This window comes from Melanotaenia boesemani, chromosome 16 (assembly GCF_017639745.1).
Source record: "Melanotaenia boesemani isolate fMelBoe1 chromosome 16, fMelBoe1.pri, whole genome shotgun sequence".
NCBI classification, from domain to species: Eukaryota; Metazoa; Chordata; class Actinopteri; order Atheriniformes; family Melanotaeniidae; genus Melanotaenia; species Melanotaenia boesemani.
The window spans coordinates 23,884,753-23,911,659 of NC_055697.1; the positions used below are offsets into that span (position 1 = coordinate 23,884,753).

The following is a 26,907-nucleotide window of genomic DNA, read 5'->3' on the forward strand; positions in this document are numbered from 1 at the left end:
TAACTGATGCACACAGATCCAAACTACGTACTACAAATTAGAAAAATGAGTTCAAGTCAATAGATGGTTGCAGCTTCTTGTTGCCCAAGGCCAGATCTCACAAGTGTAGCGGGGAATGTATAGAATCGTAGGTTTCCACAAGGGCAAGGAAGAAGGTGACCGCAGAATGCATACGGACCCATTTGTGACACTTCTAACCTCAAGTTATTTTTTTTTATTAGAAACAGAAACCAGCACTTACAAAAGTAAACACATCGTGGACTGGAAAAACAGAGGAAAGTAGATGAGATATTTTACAACTCAGTAACTTTAGCTACAGAGACTGAATGGAACTGTTATATTATCCCACTTAACACAACAGCAGGTTCCCCAAATGCAGAAATCCTTCAATTGTTACTACTGATTACATTTGACACAGCATTGGACATTTCTTCATAATAAACAATCATTATTAATTAAGACGCATGGTATATTATAGTATCCAATACCTTTTAAAAAGAAGCCACATAATATCACCACAGAAGGTCAACACTCTATGCTTTTAAATGTTTTTATGTTTGATCCAGCACTGAAATAAATCCTATTGCTATTTTTGAAACTTAATATCAATCCAATCTTCCCTAGCTGCACATATGGACTCACCTTGATGGCATAAAGATGTGAATCATGCATGACTACCCACCCGGCAATCCTCCATTTCTTCATCTTCTAACACCTAGCTGCTGTACATCCATGATTTTTTCAGCGTCATTTGAAGAAACACGCTATCCCACAATCCCATCGTAAACTTTTCATGTAAACCATATTGTTCAAATTTAGTCTGTATTATGACTTTTCCCAATGCACCAAACTTATATATATATATATATATATATATTAGGGGTGCAACAATACATGTATCTGTATTAAACTGGGCGATTGCTACTTTTATTGCTGTTGACATGCGACCCTTTTCTGTTGTAGACAACACCGGGTTTTAGGACATGCTGCAGGTGCTTGAGCCCCATTACAAAAGTCCTTCACAAACCTATTTCAACGATACTGCAGCTCCTGCTTTGTACAATGAGGCAAAAGCCAAATTAGAGAGGGCATTGTCAGCAGCACCCGCTGTTGCACTGGCTTCAGACGCCTGGACGTCAAGAGCTACACAGAGCTACCTGACTGTCACTGCACATTATATTGATCCGGAATGATTAATTATTATTTAACAATATTATTTAATTATTAATTTATATTTATTCTGTTTTCTACAGAAATAAGTAATTTCCCCATCAGAAACTTTTATTTTATTTATCATTTTGCTGTTTCACCAACATTTAAAAACTGTAATTTTGAGTTTAAACAAATATTTGTCATTAACTTTTATAAATTACAAGTTTAAAAAGGCATTAAAATAGATTTTTTTTGTATCAAAAAAATATCGAACTGTGACACTAAAGTATTGAACCGAACTGTGAATTTTGTGTATTGTTGCAACCCCTAATATATATATATATATATATATATATATACACACACACACACACTTTTACAGTGCACAGCATTGCAGCCTTTAGTGGTTAAACACAACACTCCTGACTCCAGCTTTTTTTTGTCTGAGAAATCCACAATCAACAGAGCAAGCTATACTCTCCACTCGATATTTGCTTTGCAGGACGCGTTCTCTAGCTGTGAGAACTATTCTCTCTGCTCCTGTGTGAAAAAAGGTAAGAGGATTTTGAATCCATCTTTGTTTTTTTTTCTTGCTAGATCTCAAACAAAAAGTGACAACAGGTAACCCTGCATGACTACTTCAGATGTGTGTCTAAATAAGTTTTAACAGGCTACCTCTTATGAAAGACCAAACAGCTGAAATATATTATGACTAAAAGTCATAATAGCTTGCATAGTATCATTTTTAAATAATAAATTTCACTAAAACCACAAAAAACACCTGAGCTCACTCCATAACTTAACAGCTGTGCGCCAGTGCAGCAGCCGATAACAGAACACCAGACCTTCTCCTGCAGTCACTCTGCTTCTCATCACCAGCTCATTACTGGACAGTGTTTGACAAAAACTCTGAGGGGCAGCGGTAGCCAGCAGCCAGATTGCTCGTCCTGTCTGTGGGCTCACGTTTGGTAGAGGGAGGAAAATTGAAGGCAGGACAAGCAGGAACGGTGCTGAGGGAAGCTGTGTCTACTTGGATGAGTAAAGTCTTTGGCCAAAACAAAAACACTGGAAACATTAAAACAAAAGAGTCAGCCAAGCTTATCAAAGCAAACAAAAGATAAGAGACTGACAAGGGGAGTTAACGTCAAATCAAAGAAAGACTCTCCAACTTGAAAAGTAATAATAATAAAGAGGCCATGGGAAAAAAAAAAGGTACTGAAAATCAATGAGAAACAAAATTGTATATGATTGTTTTTCTGATCATCACTATACAAACTGATCTGATTAATCTTGATTGAACATCTCTTTGTGTCTATAATACATTCCATTTGTTGGCCCAAAGGGAGATAGTGAAGCAGCAGTGGAGCTAACAGTGATTAGGTAATCTGCATTCAGTATAATGTTGAGCAAAGAGGACCTCAGGCTTTCTCAGAACCACATTTTATGTATCTTTTATTTATTCCAGTTTCATAAAAACAAACAAATTAGATAATGTGGATGGGGAGTCTGGGATTAATTTTGAAGCAGCTGATTAGTGTGTATTATGTGTCTGTGTCATGGGATAATTGTGTCTGGGATTGTGCCTAAAAAGCCTCCAGGCTTTGCATTTTGGGAAACAAAACCCCTCCCACCTTGCTGTGCCATCCCCTTTCTCTGCCCATGACCGACCACCACCCTCCCACCCAACATGCTTTTTCACATTTTCCTGTTTCTGGAAACAAACTTGGTATTTATTTATGTCGTGTTTTCTTTCTTCTTTCCATCACACCACACATCCGTCCGTCAGTTTCTTCAGCCTCACTTTTCTTGATGCCAGCTTCTGTCTTCACCATGTTCAGTCATACACACAGCAAACCTGAATCTTTATTTTAAGGAAATATAATTTATATGAGATTAAAATATCTGGAAGATGTTTTTATTATGAGTTCATTATGAACCTGTTTAACATACATGGTGGGTCAGTGAACAACAAAGAATACAAAGATGAGTCTTGACAAACTTTTCAGAGCAGCACAAAAATCTTGAAGCGTTAGTACAAGTATGAATACTAAACTCAGTAAATGATATTTAAATTCCATTTTATAAAGATAAATTACAGCTGTTCTAGTATCAAGTATGAAGATCAACATTACAGTTAAAGTGCTAATAACAAAGGACTATCTCTCACCAGAGTCTAACCAGCAGGTTAAAAGATTTTTGCTTGAATTTGACAATCAGGTTTTTAATCCCAAACATCATACCAGCTTTATTTATAGAGCAACAACATGGCTGACCAAAGTGCTGTACAAATGATATAACTGAAAAAAGGCAAATAAACTACCACTTCATTATATTGTTTTAATTCTATTTAAGTAACTAAGTTTGATTTGACCATCTTTAACGCAGTTTAAACTGCAGAACCCCACTCATTTTTTTTCCAATTTGCTGATGAATTAAGTCCATTCCTATAAATATACCTAACAGGTTTCCTGTTAACGTAAACGTGTTTGCTGTTTTTCAGCTTACATCCAAAAGTAATTTTAAACATCAATAACTGAGTCATCTCTCAAACTGCTTTGCATGTAGTTTCCTTTGAAAAACACAACCCAATTATATATTGTTATTCATGGGAATCTACTGCAAGACCCTGATCAGGTCCAGCCCGATCCGTCCCCTCTGAACATCGACATTGAGGACTCGGACCTCCACCCTCTCCCCAGGTCCCAGAGCCAGGCTGCGACGGCGCTGACTCGCAGGCAGCTTGTCCAGTGTGATGTTGCTCTTATGGATGAGGCCCGATCGGCCGACACCGATATCTACAAAAGCTCCAAACAGAGCTGTGTTGTCCACCCGACCTGTCAGCACCGCACCCACCCGCAGATCACTCACTGATACAATGCCTCGCTTAAAGTCCGCTTGCCCAAAATCTGAGGATGTCAAAAAAAAAAGAAAAAAAGAAAAGTTTAAAAAAATTTAAGGTTACTACATGGCCGTTGTAGGGGAGAAAATATATCACATAGATAGAGGTATTTGGCAGCTAGTAAAAGGTTTTGAGAGGAGACGATAAGCAGAAAAATAAGGACATGGGGCAAAAATGACAAAAAGATATTAAATTACAAGAAGTAACTAAACACATACAGCATTTCCACATCAGTATTCGATCCACCCCGGTTTCCACTCTGCCTGCTCATGACATCTTTTTTTTTTCCTTTCTGTACCACTAACACAAACAAGGAAGGCTTGCGCTCCAGGAAATAGTCCGGTTCAATTATCCTCCCCACAGCACTGATTTCATGCGGTAGTTTCAGCCCATCTGTTTACTCAGCTGAGCACTGGCTAGGGGGCCAAGAAAAGTTTAGTGCAACCGAATAGGGACAACCTGAGAATGAACTCTGAAGCTGCGTTCCTTAATTTTAAGAAGAGTTGGCCAGCACTAAGTGGCTACATAGGCTTGACCTTTTTCTGGGTTACATGAAAGACAAGAGTTTGATAATAAGGCAATGGAATGATTCTGCATTAGCTAGTCTAAAAACCTAACATCAACTGTAAAAATACTTCCTTCTTCACCTCTTTGTGTTTATTTAGACACAAATAGTTAAAAATGAAAGAAAAAAATATGTTAATATGAAATGCAAACAAAAAAAAAATAATTGAGACTGAAAAATATTTCTTACTTTTGTTTCATTTTTATTTTTTCTATCCTCTAACTGAAAATTGCCAAACAATATGTTCACTGTTGCAAAAATGATCTACTTCATAAACCAGTTTCACATCTTTACTAAAATTTCTACTTCTATTTTTTTCACTAAATCAGTGTGTCTGTTTATAATAATTAATTTTAACTGCTTTAGATGTAAATGTTCCCAACTTACAGATGTGAAATAAATATTTAAAAAGTAATTATTTTATTTATTTTTAACTTTTTTTTTTTCTTTTTTGAGAAAATTAAGTTCAATTAAAGCAAAACTAAAAAACGTTAAAGTTTGTTTATATGTGCCTGTACTCCTGAGCTACAGAATAAGGAGAAAAACAGTTCTTTGTGCAATTGCATTGGTTGGATACTCGGTCCAACAACACAGTCTGCTGGACCCATCACACCCTGTCAGAAACATACTGCCTGTATTGTTGGCTACAGGGAGGAAGCCACAGCACTGTCAGATCCTATCAAGTTACACTGCCAAGACACGCTGATTACAGTAGAGGCAAGAAAGGTCGGTGTGTGTTGTAACTAGCAAACCAGTCAAAGAGTGGGACAAATATGAGTTTGATTTTCTGTAAGTCAGTAGGGAGCTGTAAAGAACATTATGAGGGAAAGATGAGAGACTGAGAGGTTACTGTGACTTCTACATTGCAAAGAAGAAACCTAATTTTGTTCTCAGTGAAGATTTGTTTTGCACAAAACCATATAAAAGAAGAAACAGAATCCAGTTTACACTTATTTGTTTTAGATTGATTAAATGTGTGGTCAGGGAACCAATATATAAGCATATAAACATTACATTTTCACATGACTGTGACATAATCTAAATAAGTCAACTATCATAATTTTAATAAAATCTGCTTATGTGTTTGAATATGCTGAACCTGTTTCTCTTGGGAAGTTTTGCCAGAAATTACTAGATATATTTTATATTGCACTCTATAATGTCTCTTTTAATAAACTATTTTGGTCTTTCAATGTATCACTAAACAGGTTAAAGGATTTGTTAAACTGTGAGTGGAAAAGTCTTACTTTGTCGTATGTCAAACCCTGGGGGCTGTGTGAGGCCATCGACAATGAGTTTCAGAGTCTCTGGTGTGGTGTCCACTGACCGGGCGAGTTCTTCGATACAGCTTGCTTTGACCTTGCTCTCCACGCACTGTTGCAGGCCTGCACTCCCTATTTGGTCCAAACTACCACCTACAAGGGCCAGAAATCTGGAGAGAAGGGACATAACATTAAGATTTAGCTAATTCTGACAGCTTTGAGGAATGAAGGAACAGAGGGGGAAAGATGATGGCGGTAGAGTGGGAGGTAAAGTGATGACAAAACCAGAGGAAAAGAAAAACAGACCATTCAAAAACAGGAGAAGATTTAAAAATTAAAATGGGAAATGCAAAGATGCAGGAAATCACTGTTTATCCAACCAAACCCAACCTTAAATGTGTGTTTGTGTTTTTGTTTTTTTCTATTCAAGTGAATATGACACTGAAATGTAAAATATCAGAAGCTGATTTATTTATAGACATTTTTACAGAGCTGGACTTTAAAATTCACATTTTACTACTCAAATCAGCTGATCATTGAATGTTTATTTAAAGGGGTAGTGCACCCAAAAATGTGTTGTTCTTTTGGAGGTTTTTTTGTTGGTTTTTTTTTAGCTGTAAACAACACAGAATTATTTAATTTTGATGATAACCATATACACTGTTGATAAAATTTGTATCTTTTTTTAAATTAATTTAAAAAACAGGATTTTGTGGGTAAAAAAGGGCTCATAATGCCCTGTACAGGCTAAACCAGGTTTTGTTTTTTTGTGACATAGAGCTGTCTCTACGTCATGGGAAATTTTCAAAAACCACAGCCTCCTCCCTCCTGATGCAAATAGGCGGGCCTTCGCCTTGTAGGCATAGAAAACCACGTCCACCATCATATGAACGGATGTGAACTTATATGATTTGCTAGTTTCAGACTTCTATTCTATCACAGACTTTCTGATTAAATGTTGCTGCAATGGGCCGGATTTGTGCTTTTGAGGGGTGTAAAAGTAAAACTGGACTTTATTCTTAACCTACTGATCCTCATCTGGCGACAGACAGCAGCTCAAATCGTAGCAGAGGCAACTTACAGCGGCAGTTGCTACAACATGCCACAAGTCTCCACAGATTTCCAGAGCTGCACAGGCCAGCATAACAGTGCTAATGGCTAAGACTGATACGGTTCAGGACCACCTTGTTCTTGTGTAGCTGAGGGGATTCAGGAGGGTAAAAATCTTCCACCTCAAATTCCTCTCTGTGGTGAAGGTGCTTTGTGAATGTTGCTTTGCATCTTGCCAGTGAGCTGCTGTCTGTCAATCATTTCTGCCTGCATGTCTGACCTGCCCACTCTCCGCCCCCTGATCACCCCACATCTCCCACCCCAACCCTTGCATCCTGAAAATCTAACCACTTGTTACTTATTCCATTTCTGAGATTTTCTGAAAATTTCATCCAAATCCATCCATAACATTTTATGAGTTATGTTGCTAACAGAGAAACAAACACCACTGAATACATGACCTGACTGATGTAATAAAAATGCACCCAGTTGTTTAATTCTGGGCAATACTAAGTCCGATGTTAAAGATCATAATTTTCTTGGCCAGTGATAGAAAATTACGACTATTTTGTCATTTCCTTTATTTTTAATGCCAAGGAAGCAAAGAACTTTGCTCTATAAAGTATTTCCACCCTTCTTCATACTACAACCAGCCACTTCCACCGTTTGATGTTATCCTATTTGCCTATTGGGCAGTAGGCAAGCTGAAAATCGGCCTTTAACAGCATTAAGCTGTGATATTATTATATTAGCTTATTTTTAAAAATAAGCTAAGTTTGACATGTTCTAACTGAAGCCACGGTCCAATTTCTGACAAAGTGAAAATCTGTCATACCATAAAATAAAACAGAAAAACAAACATAGGCTCTTAATCTTTTTTATTTTTTTTATGACTTGTATTTGGGCTACTGAAAACACATCAAGCTCAATCTTTGTTGTTTTAAGTTAGCTGCTAAAGTGTCTTTATGAAATTAAATGAAAATGGAAAGCTTTATTCGTCATTGCAGAGATTTTTTTTTAGTGTACAGCAATGACTATATGTATGAAGGTAAAAATGTGCCAAAATGAACAAACTTGTAGATTTGATGTACTCCAGAGTTTCTCTTGTCGGACCTCTTGGCAGCTATCGCTATGGCGCACCAACCTGCGGTAAGATACTTCATTAACCATCGTTTTGTCTACCCCATTGTGTGTTTTAGGAGTAAACGAACATATGCTCTAACAAAATGTATAAAGAATTACATTAAGATCAAGTGAATACGCTCTTTGGTGTGTATGAAAGGTGACTGCTGGCTAGCTGAACAAATCTGAACAGTTCTAACTTATAAATGACCAAAAACTAGCCCTGCATGGTACCCAAACTGATTTAATAGACCACATTCGAAATGACACTCAGTTCCGTTAAGGCGGGAGGGAGGTTACAACATTCAGCCGGTCGAGTCCACTTTCACATGAACCTTTTAAATTATGTTTACCCGTTCCCAGAGGTGGTGCTACGCGGCTTTTCTATTTTTTATGTCAGTGAGTCTTCTAAAGTGGTCGTGGCAAGTTAGCTTGTTAGATGAACACAAGTGAACATTAATGCATCCATAAGTAGATCTTTTTTTTTAGACAGTTTTTGAAAATATGAACAGTGAAACAACCGCAGCCTGCTGTGATTACTTTATACTGATGAAAAAGACCACAACAGGCACTCCAAAACAATAAGAATAATCATATGTAATGATATCTTTTGTGCAAATTCAAGTGTTACAGCAATACAATATTTACATGGTATACTAGTCAAATTATGACTAAACACAAATGGTACAGAATGTAGATTTTATACATGGGTACCATGCAGGGCTAGTTTTTGGTCATTTATAATTTAGAACTGTTTAGATGTGTTCAGCTAGCCAGCAGTCACCTTTCATACACACCAAAGAGCGTATTCACTTGATCTTAATGTAATTCTTTATACATTTTGTTAGAGCATATGTTCGTTTACTCCTAAAACACACAATGGGGTAGTCAAAACGATGGTTAATGAAGTAACTTACTGCAGGTTGGTGCGCCATAGCGATAGCTGCCAAGAGGTCCGACAAGAGAAACTCTGGAGAAGTTGGTCTCACGACCATTTACTCTGATTGGCTCAGCTATTGATGACCCACGTTGGGCTCACAACCATTCACTCTGATTGGTTAAGCCCTGAACCCCACACAACATCTCGCAAGGAATGAGCCAAAAGTCAGGCCACAGTTTTATCACGCTGTGACTCGTGAGAGCACATTTGTGACTTGCAGCAGCAGATTCAGGAAGTTGTAATCGCTAAGTTGAGGTTGTAAAGCAAAATGAACACTTGAAAAAAAATTTTATTACAAGTAAACTATGGAAGATAATTTGTCAGATGGACTATTTTTTCTCTGTAACTTCAAATTCAGTTCACGTGTGTGTGATTTTTCTTTACAGCAGAAAATTTTGACATACAAGTTCAGATTTTTGATGCGCAACTTCTCACATTGTATTCTACAAGTTTTCACATCAAACCTACAAGTTTGTTCATTTTGGCACATTTTTACCTCCATATTATGGCTATTTATTTGATACATACACACATTATTGAAGCTATTTTTACTATGACATTCGTGAAACAACAACAGTGTAACAAGTCCAAATGAAGCATACAAAGGGTTTCCAAGCATTTATTTCACCAACATTGCTATGGTTGAAAATAATTTTAAAAATCCCTGCTGTACTTTGTAGATTACGTGCTTTCTCTTAAAAAACATTTTCAATTCATTTTAATTTTTACATAGTTTCAGAACAATTGTAGTTTGTAACTGTGTCTAGTGAGAAAATGCGTAAATGGAGGAGAAGGAGAGCTTCACTATGCAGATATGTGGAATTAATGTTGTAATGTTAATGTTTTACAGCGCTGTTTCTGATACGAGTGCAAACAGAACAGAAACAGCAGACCAGAGCAGCACGAGAGTATTTCATGCAACTGGACAACAACGTGAAATGTGCATTAAGTGGGACAAAGCTATCTGACCATTTTACCAGTACAATAAAGACCATTAAACCATTAAAAAAAATGTGGCGCTTCAGAAGCAAAAAGACCAGATGGAAAGAAAACAAAATGACTGGTATTGTTGTAGAAGGTGATGTTTAGCTCACCTGGTAGCTGGTAGAGCAGCCTCCCCATAGACCAAGGCTACAGCTTCTCCCATCCCCAGTTCATATCCTGGCCTGGGGCTTTTCGCTGCATGTCATCCCCTCGCTCTGTCTGACCCCCTTTCCCCATCCACCTACTGCACAATAAAGGCTACAAGAGCCCACAAAATCTTAAATCTTAAAAAAAGATGTGGGTGTCTGGGTGTAGGGCACACATTAATAATAAAGTCACAATGACACCACTGTTAATCAACTAAGTCTACTTAAAAATGACTTAAAATGCCCATCTCTTTTACAAACACATATCTAATTTACACTGTGGCACATCAGGTCCACAGGCTGTAAATGTCCTCACACCTTGTCTCATGACAGTCCCAATGTGCTAAAACTGGACAGTGTGTCTGCCAACTACACATGTACAGCTTTTTATAAGCATGATGTCTCAGCCCACACTGTCTGTACAATCAGTCAGACTGAAATTCTGCAACTTTACAGGTTTTGAAATATAAATACAGACTAATTAGTGGCCCTGCAATCGAAACAGATACTGTAACAAAACTGACTAAGAGCCAAAGTAGCAAAATGAGGTAAGGGAAAATATTATTGTATGTGTGTCAAGTGTGTGTATTGTACACACTGTAAATATTATTTACAGCACACACTGGGCACAGCTGGTGATAGATATTAATGCAGTTTCCTCTTTGCTTATGTTCATGTGTGGACCAGTTGGGTAGCGTCCATGATGGATGTCGCTCAATGGTAGCCTGACGCCAAACAGACTCCCCAGCTGTCTACCCCATGATAGACAGAACAGGTGGAAACACACACACAAATTTGATTCATGTACAATGTTGCTCAGAAATTCTCATTTGGCAGGAGTGAGATTGTGTCGATGTAACACGAAACAGCTTGTGTACAAACTTTTGTATGAGACAGTTGTGTCTTTTAGAGGCCTCACCGTCAAAATCATCGTCTATAAGAGGGAGACAAGCAGAATCAATCCCTCAACACTGGTAAACTGCGTCAGTACAAAATAGTAGCTGAGTATGTGCCAAAAATGGTTTTGTGGTGAGGAAACAACACCTTTGGAACAAAATTTTAAAATGGACATCTGGCTAACACTACAGCCTTCTCTCCTGTGCCTCCATTCTTCTTCTCTTTCCAACCACATGTCTCTTTACAGGAAAAGAAATTGTTGTGTCTGATGGCTTAGTTGTCTAAAACACATACCACACAGACCCATAGGCTAGAGCACAGTCAGGAATAGAGAGCTGGCAATATAGCTGTGCACATCTCAGTTTATTTTAAGAATTAAACCCAGGAAGTAATATTTTTTCCACCTGTGGTACAACTACCATAATCTTACCATATTGTAAGTTTAATTTATGATAGCTTAATAAACAGGCCTTTACTATCAGACATGTGTTAATGATAGTTTTGAATTGGCAATAACACATTTAAACCAATTAATTTTTAAATTCATGATTTGAGATAGACAGGGCACACAATCAGGTTACAGATAACATTTCAGATCACATCTACAACTTCGTTTGTCAAGATTTGAGAGAAAAAGAAAAGAGTAGAAAAAAAATGGTGGCCTGTAATTTCAGGTGTGTGTTTTGCCCATCTCACTTTTCAGGGGTGTATGTTAGTATTTAAGGGGTACCAGGAGTCCAGAGGCCTCCACCACTGCTGGACTCATATAATTACTGCCCCCACTGTGCAAGTATATGTAATGTGTGTATGTATATGTGTGAATGTGGGGTTGGGTGGGCTGTGATATAGATTTTGTCCAGGCCCACAGCACGGAACCACTCTGTCTTGTGTTATAGAAATACTGGGCCCAGACTGTAACTTAGAGAAATATCCTTCAGATGGGAGCCCCTCTACTTCAAACCAAATCACTGCCAACACTACAAAAATATTGTTATCCGTTTCAACAAAGTATGTTTTTACTGAGACTTTCATGCGAAACAGTCATACAGTTGATCATCAACAACTGAAAACAATTTAATAAATAAGTTTTCCCTCTTTGCAAAGAAATAGCATCCTCTCTGAAACAAAGGTGGACAAAACGTGTCTGTACATTTGTTTCTGCTTTTTACATGTGTGGGTATCTAGTTTCAAAAAGAGGGCTGATGTGTGGGCTGTGAGCAGTAATAGAGGATCCAGTTCCACTAATGTGATGAACATGATATTCTTTTAAACAATAAAGATACAACACACATGCATGCTTACTTACACGCACACACACACACACACATAGCATTCCTTCACAATACTCACTTCCAAACCTTCCTCATTACTTGTAGGGAAGAATGTTAAAAAAAATCTGTAATAAATCTCAGAAATATCTTTGTATCAAACAATCCATCCAAATTAAGCTTATTAATGTAAGGATGTTTACCAGGATACATGATTAGGGACCTTAAAGGAGAGTGTTTTCTAAAAAATCTAAAAAAAATTCAGTGGGGGGAAAAAAAAAAAAAGGTTCAAAACTAAATAAAAGAACCACATGATGCATTATTTCTGAATTCCGTATGTTTTTTTATGAATAGCAACGTTCATCAAGATTTTAAAGCAAATGAATCAAAGGCTTCCATTGCAGTCACAACATGATGGTTTATGAAATGAGACAGCCAAATAGGCCAGATGAAATACACACTCACAAAATTCAATAATCTATTTTGCAGAGATGTGGTGCACCTTCTCTTTTAAAATTTGGCTTAAGATGATCCGTCTCCCTTTGCATCAAAACTACATAGGGCCGTTCACATTGAAGGAAAAGCAAGCTTAAACTTGGATGCCTTTTCTTGCATTGTGCCATCTGATCTCATTAACCTTGAGCACCTCTGGAAACATTTACAAGATGTGACCAGCTGTGAGTTTCTGCAATTCATTCCAGCAAAAAGTGCACTCATAAAAGAGGAAATTAATCCACCCTGATTTGAGTCAAGCATGGATTATAAAATCCTCATTAAGGAACAAAACTTTTGCCAACACATGATTAAGGATTTTAAGAGCAGAATAAGAAAAAGGGGAAAAAAAATGACAGGACAAATGAGAATGTAGAAAAATATTTTTTGGTACATATACAGCAGATAAAGCAGTTATATGCAGTATTTTCTCTTTTCCTGGTTATTTTTTTATTTTATGTCTGTCATTTTACAGCAGATTTTCTACTGGCCAGTAAAACCTCTGGTGGTCTCCATTTTTTTAAGAAAATCTCCACCCAGTTAAAGAACCACAAAAAAAAACAAAAAAAACAGCTTGTATCTTTGACTCATGTCTTTGACTTTCACATTTTAACGTTCTAGTGGAAACTCATTTTAAACCACCAATTTTCCAAGGTGAAATAAGTTTTATTTAACTTCAGCAGGATACAGGCACCCAAGTGAGTTGTGATAATAAATACCACTAAGAACAAGAAAATAAAAACAGCTGAAGATGAAAAAGAGAGCGTTATTAGTCATGAAATAGGATTGAAAATGGAAAAAATGTATTTAACTTTAAATACATTTTTTTTTTCCTCTGTGGCTTTGGGTGTGTGCATGAAGGGTGTAAAAGTTTGGAAGCCAAAAGTAAAAAGAAAAAGAGTGTACTCAAAAAGACTGGATGTGGTACTTCAGGCTCTTTTTTTTTCTAACCAATGCAATCCCCAACATCAAACATATAAAAAGCATAAATCTATAAATCAGATACATGTAGATGCTGTATGAAAAGAAAAAAAAAGTTTAAAGCAACATCAGATTATCTGCATGTTTGCACTGAGGCTATTAAAGGAGCATCAGCATGAGGGGGGCAATGCTTAAAGCCACTTGTGTCAGAACTTATGTAGACTAAACACAGTTGAGTGACTGCAGCTGTAGAGTATAGGGTCCACACTTACACATGCATGCGCACACATACTCAGAATTCTGGGGCAGATGTTCAATGTGCTTTTGATATCAGCATCAGGAGCGCTAACAATCATTTCTCACACAAGGACACATACACACACACACTCACACAAACACCATCATGTACAAACACAGAGCCAACGCCTCCTATCTTGTATCCCATGTCTGCGTAAATCAAATCAGAGTATAACCAACCCCATATGAGATGGTGTCAAAATCAACTCCATCTTAGCCTGAACATGATTTAGCCAGTGGGGTAAGCTGCTGTGTAAGTGAGTGTGTGTCTGTGTGTGTAACACACCTCTGGGCCACATGGTATGACTCTGGGTGTATGCAGGTCTGGTCCAGGGGGTTTAATGAAGTTGGTATGTTGACACCGGTCTTCCCTTTGCCTTTCTTAGCTGCTGGTTTTTCTGACACTGTTTGGGCAGGCTGAGGTAAGGATTTCACACTGTTTGACAAACAGATGCATTTAAAATTCATTAGGGAGTCCAAGACTAAGCCTCTTTATCTTTTTCTACATTATTTGTAATGAAATTGAGCCATGTAATCAGCTTACATTTTATTTAACCCCCCAAAATTTGTGGTTAATTCATTGTCTTCACACCACTCACTATATGGGCTGTCTTTAGTCTCCACGATACACATTTTTGAACATCCATACATTACCTTTAACTAAATATAAAACACAATCTCTTAATGCTTTGAATACCAAAACGATAACTCCAGATAAAATCTCACTGGAAATAAATAACTGGATTCTGAATAAGTGACAAATGAAAAAGCACTGTGAACTGAATCCAACTCAAATACGTGTGACTGAGTGGGTCTTCATTTTTACATATACAAAACATAGACAAGTGTGTACCTGTTGAGAGTTTGAGGGTTGATTCTGATGAAGCCAGCACATTGCTGGTAAGTCTTGGGCCCCATGCCTTTGACTAGTTTGAGTTGCTCCCTGTTGATGAAGGGACCATTCTGCTCTCTCCACTCTGCAATACTCCGAGCCCTGCCCGCATTTAAGCCTGCTACATGCCTAGGATATAAAACGACACAAGACATAAAGAAAGTACCTCACAGCATCAATTTTCAGATGATTTATGAAAGTTTATAGCAGAAGATCTTTTTTTCTACACTGGACACTAAACCTCACAAAAGGTAAGTCTTTAGATAACATGCAATCAAGCAGCAGATTTTGTGACTGTGACCTGGAATTTGAAATAAGCCCTTAAATCATAAGAAACAGGCATGAGCCAATATTTAGTGAGTATATTTGACCAGTTTTGGCCGAGCAAAGAAAAGAGGTGATTTGAAACTCAATTAGGTCGACCATGTTAATGCCCACGGTGAGTGACTCACTCAAAAACACACTGCTATGTCAACACTCCACATAATACCTCAGTCATCAACACGTCTGCGTGTGTGTGTGCTTAATGTGTGTATGTGAGCGTAGCAAAACTGGTGGCGGGGAATGGAAAAAGCTCACTTGCAGACTAGACAGGTAAACAGATGACCTGATGCCTGCTTCATAGTCCATGCCAGCTCATTTCATACCATTTATTTCAACAGTAAAATCAGTGAAGGCATGTTAAATTTGTGTACTTTCAATGTCCGATATACATATGTGAAAGTTTGCAACAAACGTGTGCGGTGTAGTATTGTCATGTATAATATGTCTGACTGCCTGCATGTATGATGCTGTGTGTACAAACTGTCCTAATCCTCTCTCTTAATTCCAGTTAGCCCAGTAAGTGGAGCCAAGGTGTGAAGCATTAATCTAAACAGAAAACCGGCAAGCCGCACGTGCGTGTGTGCGTGTACGTTATTCACACGTCTGTGCATGAGTGTCGCTGAAACTTTGCCATGTTGTGACTGCAAAGGGAAAGTATGTCAAAGGTCTGAGTCCTGCTTCATTTATTTTTCTGAATTTGTATGTCTGTATACATGTGCAGAATAAAAGCACATGTGCAACGATGCACCATCTTGTGAGGACGTGAATATTGCTGTGTCTACGTTTTATGCACTTGTAATGTTTTGTCTAAAAACATGTACAGAAGCAATGGACATGACCCTTCACAGAAGAACTGCAGCAAGTTCTCCAAGCTTACTGCAGCCTCCCTGCTGAGCAGTTTGAAAAGTTTGTTGAGATAAGCATGGTTATAAAGTCATTGATGGGAACTATGAAACTCTGCAAGGCAATAGTGTTTTGTTTTTTGTTTTGTTTTTTAGTACAATACTGCATTTGTATTTATGTGTCAGTTACCTCATCAGCATCTCTGAGCAAATGTTGATGTCCACCCCCACAAAGCTCACACACTCCTCCACAACTCCATCCAGCGCTGCCTTCAGCGCTCCGGCTGACACGTCATGCTGTAACAAACACATTTAACAATCATATATTTTTGCATGTGCACACAGACAAACGCAAAGGAAAATAATAAATATGAGGTCAAACAACTTTCAACACTGCTTTCATCTGAAGATAAGAATCCCACAATCTTAAAAGAGATTAATGGTTTCTGCGTATGGGTGTGTGTTAATCCTACACAATTCCTACACAGTTGATATCATACAACCCAAATGTGTATTTTTTATATTATTTAAAGAGAGAATTACACAAAACTGAGGTAGAAAACAAGTATCTCGAGGATTATAAAAATGTAGGTCTGAAAGAAACGATGAGGTAGAAAAGGAATTAGGAAATAGAAGAGAATTGAAAATGTTTGGTTTGTCACAAGAAAAGAAAACAAAAGAAGCTTACTACCTTTAATTTGATCAGAACATATTTTCCAGGAGGACTGGCGTCTTCTTCATAATGAGGAGCACAAAGGCCAATCCAGAAAACAAAATGAAATTAAAAGGAAAGAAAATGACAGGAAGGAAAACAAAAGTAAAAGTAAAAGTAAAGTAAAAAAGGAGAAAATTCCTAAATGAAATGGATCAAAATAAAACACCCAAATAGAATGAAAAAAATTCTCTGAGGTCTAGCAGTTGTGCAGAGACAAAAACAAGCCCTTAGCTGTGGGACATTGCCAAAATTCAAGAAGTCCAGCTGAAGACTGATGCCTCAGCAACTGCTTGAGGATTAGCTGACACTCTAAACTGGACTACTGTTGATCTGTTGTATCTGTCTGTCAGTGTGAGTGTGTGTGTGTGTGTGTGTGTGTGTGTGCATGAGTTTGTGTGTCATGTGCATGAACATGACTGAGACTAGCATGAGTTGTCCTGTAACATGATCAAGCTCTGAACAAACACGGACCTGTAAACAGATAACAACAGCACCGGCCAGCACACACACCCCTCTCTGTCAGCAACAACAGGACAGCAAGACAGACGAGGACGAGGTGGGGGGTGAGTCAGACAGAGGCATCAATGAGTAACAAAACGTGCAGCTCCTTAATTTTAGATTTTTTCTTTGCTTGAACATATGACACTTTTACTACCTCAGGCCTGTCCTATTTTAACAAATACAAAAAATTAATTTTTTAAATAGATATTATGTCCATAATACAATCTCAAAAAATATACATTATACAATCTCAATACATAAAAATATGGGGTAATCATATGAATGTGTTCATTTTTTTGTTACTAGATATGAAGCTGAGAGAAAAGTTTTTTTTTCACGTGCAAATAACTTTTAATTAAAAGGAAAAGCCACTGTTCTCTAAGACACTGTGTTATTGCAGGTGCATAAAAACTGTATATAAAATGTCTCTTTTTGATAGAATGAACATATTTCCTTTTTTCCTTGACTCTAAGGTGTTAAACAGATGTTTGTCTGCAATGAGTCCCATTTCTATCAAATAAATCAAACCAAGGACATTACATCATTTAGAGACTTAACACAGTAAATTAAATAAGTAGGGTTGGCATGCTTTTGATCTAAACATATTTAATTATCCTGCACCAAGGGTTATGAAAAAACAGCACCATGGATTTAACGAGCAGTTTATTTGCACCTATGAATCATTTAAAACAAATAAAAAAAAAACACCTAGGACCAAGGTACTTTAATAAGATAACAGGTCTAATGGTATCACCTTTAATATAGAAAAGATGATAATCACTCCTTAGAATATCTTATGATTTTTGTATTACTGTGTTTCGATTACAAATTCCAGAGAATTATTTCAACATATAAAAAATCTCCTGATATCGTTCAGAATGCGCTTACATATAGCTGCATTTATGCACTGATGACAGTTCTGTTTAAAATAGTATATCTGTAATTATTTACTGTAATTACCCCAACAGCAAAAAGGGGTGGACAGTGGAAGAGAAAGTTGGAGAATCATTGGAGAAACATCACAGCACCCCCTGTCACACCTTCAGTGACCTGCATTCCAGACCTTTGTTCAGATGTTGCTGTGCTGCACCCAGTAGCGTTTTGGAAATAATAAAAACTTTCCAAACAAGAGCTAGTTCTCATAAAGCTACGACTGAAAGATTTACGACTTCTGGTGAGTGGATAGAGTCAGATAGTAAGAAAGAACGAAAAGGAAATCACCTGTAATATCACACCGGAAAAGAATGTTTTCACATGAGAAAGGTGGAGGTGTGTACAGCAGTGTGAGTTTTAACCTGCAGTAAAACCCCAGTGAATGAGTTCACACACCATCATTGAAACATTATAGATGTGGGATCAGCACAAGAGCATCTGAGGTATTGTGACTGCACATGTGTACATAACTGCTCAATTAGGGGTGAGAAAAATACTGCATTACTGCCACCTTACTTTTTAAGCAAGGTCTACTTGATACTAAGATTTTATTCTAAATGACAAGTTTTCCTTTTTAGATAAAAACTTGAACAACACTTTAATTTATGAAGATAAGAGGTTTCTGGTCTTCCTGCTGGGCATTGCTGCCTGACGCACCTGCACCTCTGCCTTTAGGTAATTGTGCACACTTCTGTGGCTAACAAAATCTGGGTCATCAGGGACCACCAATCACAGACGTTTTGCTAGTACATGGTGGCACATGTGGTAGTCCTGGTGGCAGAACGATATCAATGATTTCTCCTTGCTACCATCTGCTAATGCTCTAGGTCAGGGATCACCAACTCCGGACCTCTTGAGCCAGTGTCCTGCAGGTTTTCACTGCATCCCTGCTGCAACACACCTGGTTCAAATGAAATAGTCAATAGTCAAGGTCTACACCAGCCTCTTAACGACCCATTATTTGAGTCAGGTGTGCTGCAGTATGGAGATATTGAAAACCTGCAGGACACTGGCTCAAGAGGTCTGGAGTTGGTGATCCCTGCTCTAGGTGCTCTTCACCCCCCAACTTGCCTGCTTCCTCTGTAGCTAAAGCCAGAAGATGCCCTTTTCCACCTTCTGCACCAGCTTTTTGATGGATCTCCATGATCATGTTGTGCACCCCATACTGCAGAGTAGGCAAACTGTGGAGGACCTAACAAAGCCCCTACATTCTACCTCAACAGGGGATGTGATGGCGTTCCAGCAAGCCTCGCTAAATTTGTTGGTAAAAATTCTTGTCACTGTGTAAATTATGGATATTCTTGGAAGCCATGTCTGATTATATGCATGCAAATAGTTGTTTTTCTCTATTCCTATGAATATTATCTACTTTGTTAATTAGTTCTGCTTCCTTATCAGAGTGATTATACAAAATAAACCTGAAATTATTTTTCAATACTAGATGTTAAACACTACATTTATTATTAGATGTAAATAGATGTCATTTGTTAGTGTGGTCAGAATTGACTAATGCTTTATAAATACCAAAAGGGACAAAAAGGTTTTGCAGCATGATAAATCAATAATAGTTATCTGTTAATACTCAATAAAAAAAAACTTTAAAACAGTACATGTGTAGTTATATTTGTGGCCAGGAACATACCATTCCTTCACTCTAGTGTTGCTGCAGAAGCCTCTAATTAAACATGCACCCACATTTTTGGTTGATCATTTTGTGGCACAGAGGGTATAAAGTTTTGTGTATTATATAGAGCAACTGTTGCCACACTAGCTCTGAGGGGCTCCACAGCAGTCCCCAGCACAGAGCCTGCTTTCTATATTAGTTTGTTCACTTTCTGTGAGTGCCTGGATGCTGCTGATCCAACAGATAAAAGAGATAGTTGAGATGATAAACTATAAACCATTTTTAAAAACACTTCCACTCCCTCATTCCTTGTTCCCAACTGTCAGAGCCTAAACCTCAAACTCATCCAGATCCAGTGGACTGGATCCCTATGTGTGAAGGTCAAGTTTGGATTGGACGGAAACCCACTAAAGTCAGCCAACCAATACGCATGAACAAAGTGCTTCTGTCTGCACCACTAGTACTTAAATACTGCTGAGTTACCACATGTCAATCAGAAAGAGAGGTAAAGAGACATTGGTGAAAAACACAAAAAAGAAAGATAGAAACTAAAACAAGCTTTCTTCATTCTCAGTATTTCACGGAGTAACTGAAAAAACATGGCCCTTTTCTGTGATACACACATTTCCTAGTATAAGGCGCACATAACTGAAAACCACCAATTACAGGGAAGCACAGAGTGAGGGTCAAGGGGGTGGGGGGGGGGGGGGTTGTATGAAGCAACTGCTAAAATTGAGGTGTTGACTGACAAAGAGAATGAAAAGTCTGACGGCAGTCTAAAGAGTCTTGTCACTAAGAGCTCAGCAAATGGAATCAGCTGGAGCCAGAAAGGCATCATGTTGGAAAGGGCCGGAGGGATGTAAATGATGGAAAGTTAACTAAAAATTGTTTTAAACTGTAGAATCAAATGTCCTTAATGTTCTCTGCGCTGCCTTCAACCTGAAGACACAAGTGGTTTACTTGCAAATTAGGCTGGGTAAACGTGAATACCGATTAATATAGAAGTGCAGAATGTTGTTTAATCTTAAGTATAGACCTTTATTTATTTGTATAATTTAAGAGATATAACAAAAATGTCTTTCTTGAGATAAACTTTTAGTGCTTTTTTTCATGGACGGTAGGAATTTATTGGCAGTGAATGACTAAAGGCCCATTTATGCTCCCTTATATGCATAAATAGCGACGTCTGTTTCAAACATCATGCATCGGCATTGCCATGGTTATTAAGTCAATACCTCCACTAGTGGGCAATGCTGAGTTCACTCCCTCAAACCAACATCAGTTTCAGACACCGTTTGGTAGCTTATTTATGCAATGCTTCTCTATAAAGTTGTTTCCAACCGCTTAACACACTCTAAACACTTGCATATAGTCTTTCTTCCAAAGCTCACATAATTTTGACATTTGTTGTGCTTGTCTTCATTTTTCTTCTTTTGTTTCCCCTTCCTGATCCTCCTCTTCTTCTCTGGTTTGTTTCTTTTGCTGGTCACATGTCAGCTATTCTGCTCAGCACTACACCCACAATTTCCAGTGGTATCGCTCAGTCTCCTGCGTCAAGCAACAGATATACAGTATAGTGCAAGCTGTCTGAATGTTCCAACTAAATGTGTGTGACAGAATGCATCATTCTGAGATAATCACCAGGCTGCGTTCAACTGAAACAAGTCTCTGAGGTTATCTGTTGCACATGTTCTTCTTGACTGAAAACCTGTTTGAGGCCTTTTAGAACTCCCCCCTTAAAGCACTGTGCACTGTTGTAGACACGTAGGTCTGGCTGGGAATGTGTGTATGAGTGTGTAAGTGTGTCTCACTGTTAGGAAGGAAGTTGAAATATTGCCATTAGGCTTTTATGACAGGTGCTGAAAAATTATAAAGCCATCTCCCTGCTATTATATTACTTTCAGCTGTTGATTTATGACAAGTACCTAACTAGAGATTAAGAACAAACCCGAAAAAATTAATATATATATACACACACACACATACATATGGTATGTAATATTTAAACTTAAATAATATTTAAATTTTTTTCTTGAGATTTGTCACAGCATGTTTTTCAGGTGGTGTCATATTTAGTGAGATTATAGGATGAATTCATTGATGTCTTTGCTAATATAATGGGTTTCTCTATTGAATGGTTTATATTGTGAAAGAATGTTTGTGTTTTGTGTAAAAAAAAAATATATATATACATATATATATATATATATATATATATACTACCGTTCAAAAGTTTGGGGTCACTTCCCTATTGAATCCCATGGCAAAGTGACCCCAAACTTTTGAACGCTAGTATATATATATATATATATATATATATATATATATATATATATGTATAATTTTTTCTTTTCTTTCCTTTTTTTTTTTTTTTTTTTACACAAAACACCATCTGAAACCACCTGAAAAACATGCCGTGACAAATCTCAAGAAAAAAATTTAAATATTACCAGGTCATGTTTGGCAGCTTCTGCAACTGTTCAGGTATTAAAGAGTCTGGTTTCCCACGCTTTAATAACTCAAGCAGGAACTATCAGTCACTGTCATGCCTTTTTTTTTGCTTTTATTTTCCATTCCTCTGCTCTGTCTGCTCCTGTCTCCCCTCTAGGTACTACCATTCAAGAGTGAATGATAGCAAACATACATACAAGATATCATCAGTAGTCTGAAAACAAAAACCAATTAAAGAGAAGTGCAAATATGCCTTAAGACAGTGTTTTGGTACTTATCAGGCTAGGTCCTAAAAAACAATAAAGTAAAAAAAAAAAAAAAAACTTGTAAAATGTCAGCTGTTCTGAACATGCATCGTGACTGATTCAGCAAAAAAAAATGCAAAAAGACATTATCAGAGAAAAAGAGAGAAGACAGAGAGAAAGATACAGAGCAAGAGACGGAGAGAAGAGTCAAGATAATTCTGTCTTTTACTGGCTGGAAAGAGTTCAGAGTACAGACAGGATGCAGGATGGATGCCAAATTAGCGTCGTTATGGGACGAATCTCTGAGAAAATCTTCAAAAGTTCTGTAGTTCGTCACTGTAGTGAACAAAAAATAATTTCGGAAATATTAATTTAAAATTAAAATATGTGTATTCATAACTTAAACTACAAAATTTATGATATAACGGAAAGTACTGTATCCATCGATGGATCATTCATTTTCTATACCGCTTATATAAATTCAGGGCCACAGGGTCGCTGGAGCCTAGCAATTAGCAGACGAGAGGATACCAGTCTATAACATTAATATTATATTACTGATATAATATTATATTATATACATAAAAAATATTTATATACAGTATAAATATATCATATACAACAGAGAGTTGGTCTTTTAGGCTGTAGGACCCAGGTTCAAGTCCCCGGAGTAAGAACCCTAAACTCCATCAACTGCTCCCTGGTGCTGAAACATGGCAGACCATTGCTCTCTACATCTAGAGATGAGTAACAATGGAGAGTCCAACTTCCCAGTTCGGATTAATAAAGTAAATATAAAAATATTATTAAAGGCAAAATAAGTAACATTGACACCTAGTGTTTCAAATCAGAACTGCAGTTGAAAGAGAAAAACACTAATATATCCATACAGTCACACAAATTAATTTAATGAGTGCCGGGAAATAAAATAGACTAAATTTTTTGTAAATAAAGATAAACTTTTTGGCTAATGCAAGCAAAATTCTGGTGTTTACCTGTCGAGGAGAAACTTTGCCAGCTCTGCATCAGTCTTGAAATTAATTTGGTCTCTGACTTCTCCACCTTTCAAAAGATTCTCCAGTATTGATCCTCATTTTATTCTGTTTTTGGTCGTTTGCTACTTTTTAGCACGACGCCGAGGCTTTTTAGGTTTTTATAAAACTATTTTTGGTCTGCTTCTTTTACTAGCTTCCATACTTGCACACTGCTGCTGTTTTGCAAACTAAATGCTGCGCTGTGGTTGTTTGGCAACCGTGGGGAGTCGCATATGATTGGTTAAGGAACCAGGAAGTAGGAAAGAGCTACACAGCGCACCGAAGGTATTCTATCACGTAACTCTTACTTTGAAAGGAGAAAACCTTGAAAAAGACATTGTTAGTGTAGAATAGGGCTGCAACTAATGACTATTCTGATTGTCGATGAGTCACCGACTATTAAAACGACTAGTCGATCGGATTATGTATCTCATGATTATTATAAATGGCTCTTATTTCACTTTCAGCTTTGAAATCTTGCATGAGATTGTTATGTAAGTCCGACATGCCTCCTCTTTAAATGTTCAAGCATTGCTGGCGTACTTTCGTGGTACACAAGGTCCGCTTTACAAATCTCACATGTATTTAATTTATTTTGTAAGTTTAACGTGAAGTTATCCCAGACTTTTGACCTTCTCTACCGCCGTTTTGCTCCCTAGTCCGCCACCATATTTTTCCCCTGGCAGACTTTATTGCGCATGTGCAGCAGAGATAAAAAAAAAGAAGACTATTTGTCTCACTCTGTATTTTTTTCCCCTCTTTGCGCATGTGCATTGTGCAACTCTCAGCAGAGATAGGATTAGAAGACGATGTCTCACTCTGTAGTTTTTTTTTTGTTTGTTTGTTTGTTTGTTTTTTTTGTTTGTTTTTTCTTTGCCGACAATAGTCGACGGCTAAATTTGTTGTCGACTATTTTTATTGTCGACTATTGTCGACAACGTCAACTAATCATTGCAGCCCTAGTGTAGGAGACAGATTGTTTATAGGGAAGCTTTCTTTTATCCCTCGTTAACAAATGAAAACATTTTAAATTATTTTTACAGAAAAAAATCGTAATTATTCAGCCTTTAAGTGCATCTCTAAAATAGTGAGTATCTTATGCTGAGCAGTGTATATTTTGGGCTACATGATCTAACAAATTCTGAAACTGTTCACTTTTACTAGAAAAAAAGCTTATTGTTCAGTGGCATAGACTGTAGTTATTCTATACTTTAATGTTTCCCTGTCCATTGTGGCCCATCCACCCATGCATTCTCAGAATGGAAGATAAAATTAAAGACAAATTTTAATGTGCTTTGTTGGTTTCCTAGTTAGCTAGTCAGCTTTTTACAAATTCACTTTATCCAATGAATTGTTAATAATGAATTTGACTGAATGAAAATGGGATGTTTTCATATGAGAAAAGTGGAGGTGTATAATGATCCATCTGATTAAATTGGATTGGACTGTATCTTTAAAAGTGCTTTGAGGTTGCTTTTGTCACGAGCTGGTGCTACACAGATAAAACTGAAAATGATTTGAATAGAATTAATGGATTTTATGTTTCATTGATAGTGTTAGACTATTGGCTTGTGATTAGCTGTGTGCTCATTGGCTTTAATTTTAGCTTTTTCAGCTTGTGCCTTTTTTTATTTTAAAAACCCCTTCATAAAAAAAAAAAAAGAAAATAAATGGACTGAGCACATGGCAGACGAAGAGCAGTCATTGGGACAGGATCAGGAAAATACTAGCAAAAAGCTAGAGTGAGGGAAGGAGAACGGTTGAAAGAAGTGAGGAGAAGAGTGACAGTTTCTTTAATATCCGGCTGGCAGGCAATATTTTCTTACACAGCAGTGTATGTCTGCGTGTGTATTTTCCAGTAGCAGTTAGTTTCATGGCCCTGGGGATTACCCAGCTGTTAACAGACCATAGCAACATAAAGAGCTAACTGACATGGACACATTCGAAAGGCTACTCCTACTTAGTTTCTAATTATTAAAAGTCACAAAACTGCTGTACATGAAAGTGTAAGGTGGCTTTGTGCAGGAGCCTCTCATAATAAAGAAAATAATGCCATTGGTTCTGGATTCAGACATGCATCTTGCAAAATTCAGCAAAACCTGTCAGCCAGTGGGCTGTAGTGAAAACAGTGTTCCCACACCAATACTTACGTCCAATCTGATTTTAATGGGCCTCACTTTTTTAGCCCTCAGCTCATTTCCGCCTTTTCTCAGAGCTGTCACTCACTGGGTCAGCAGAGGGAGAGAGAAAGAGAGCACATGCTGTGCCAGCTGTCTAGAGTTTCATCTGCCTTATGCTTTTTGGGTCTAATGGCAATAAACTTTCAGAAAACTCAAAATGCCACGAATTACACAAAAGAACATGTATGCATGAGTGCACTTTTCTCACACATACACATTCATGCAAGCACTAATATAAATGTAAACACATGCATTCAAGCACATACACACTAAGCGTTTAATTCATAAAAGGGACAGAGAGGAAAGTGTGCATAAGTGTGTGTTTATGTGAGCTCACATGCAGGTCAAACTGATGTCCCATCTCATATCTGTCAGCACCCAGAGTTTATTTACTTGGTTATATTATCATTTGTTGACCTAGTCACATGATCTGAGAGTGAGAGGTGCAGAACCCTGGGCACCCCAGAGAGCTCGAGCAGAACTTGATGAGAGACAAGGGCCTGTGACCTAACACACTCAGCAACACACACATACACACAAGAGCTTGCACAATTTGACTTGATACTTTCACTTTCAAATGTCCATTTATTTCCCGCAACACATAAATCTTCCCATCACTCGTTTACCTTTGAATTTTTTCACAATCTGCTGTTTTTTTCTAACCCCTTGGTTCCTCTCCTCTCCTTCTTGCTGGAAGTGGTTATTGACTGAGGTTTTGTTCAGCTGCTACATGTCACAATAACAGTGAAACTAATAAGAGATGCTAAATATGAGCCAGAGTATTTCTCAGCATATGCTGAGTTCTAATGTAATGTACCTGAGGTGCCTCTTAGTACCACTAATAAAGGGTCTCCCTTTACTCTCCAAGCAACAGATGGTTTCACTACAGCTGAAACTATTTGCCAGTCTGTTAACTGATTGGTGAATTGCATGTTAAAGCTCTGGTTGGTTGCCATTCATCAAGCCAGCAGTACAATATTCTGTTCCTAGCCTTAGAAATTGGATAATTTGCTGCTTTTCAAATGTGAATCAACCCCCCTGACACTGTCACTCAGTCTCCTTCCACATCATTGCTTAATTATGAAATGAGCTTCACATCCTCAGGAACAGGAATTCTACCAATTTAACACTGCAAGTGAGAAATTGGTGAGTAAAAAAAAAAAAAAGAAAA

General features: G+C 37.5%; 1 protein-coding gene across 3 annotated transcripts in view; it reads right to left on the minus strand.

The window, feature by feature from the left end:
- Positions 1-3,051: 3,051 nt before the first annotated feature.
- The window catches only part of srbd1 (S1 RNA binding domain 1), a 55,790-nt gene continuing 31,934 nt past the window's right edge, over positions 3,052-26,907 (minus strand). For 2 of the 3 annotated variants that reach the window (XM_042011037.1, XM_042011038.1), the window contains exons 17-21: positions 16,244-16,350; positions 14,849-15,016; positions 14,282-14,431; positions 5,864-6,048; positions 3,052-4,058 (exon numbers count right to left, since the gene is read on the minus strand). In XM_042011037.1, coding sequence (XP_041866971.1) covers positions 3,766-4,058; positions 5,864-6,048; positions 14,282-14,431; positions 14,849-15,016; positions 16,244-16,350 — 903 coding nt within the window. In that variant the 3' untranslated portion in view covers positions 3,052-3,765. The remainder of the gene's footprint in view (positions 4,059-5,863; positions 6,049-14,281; positions 14,432-14,848; positions 15,017-16,243; positions 16,351-26,907) is intronic. The other variant, XM_042011039.1, reaches the window with a different exon arrangement.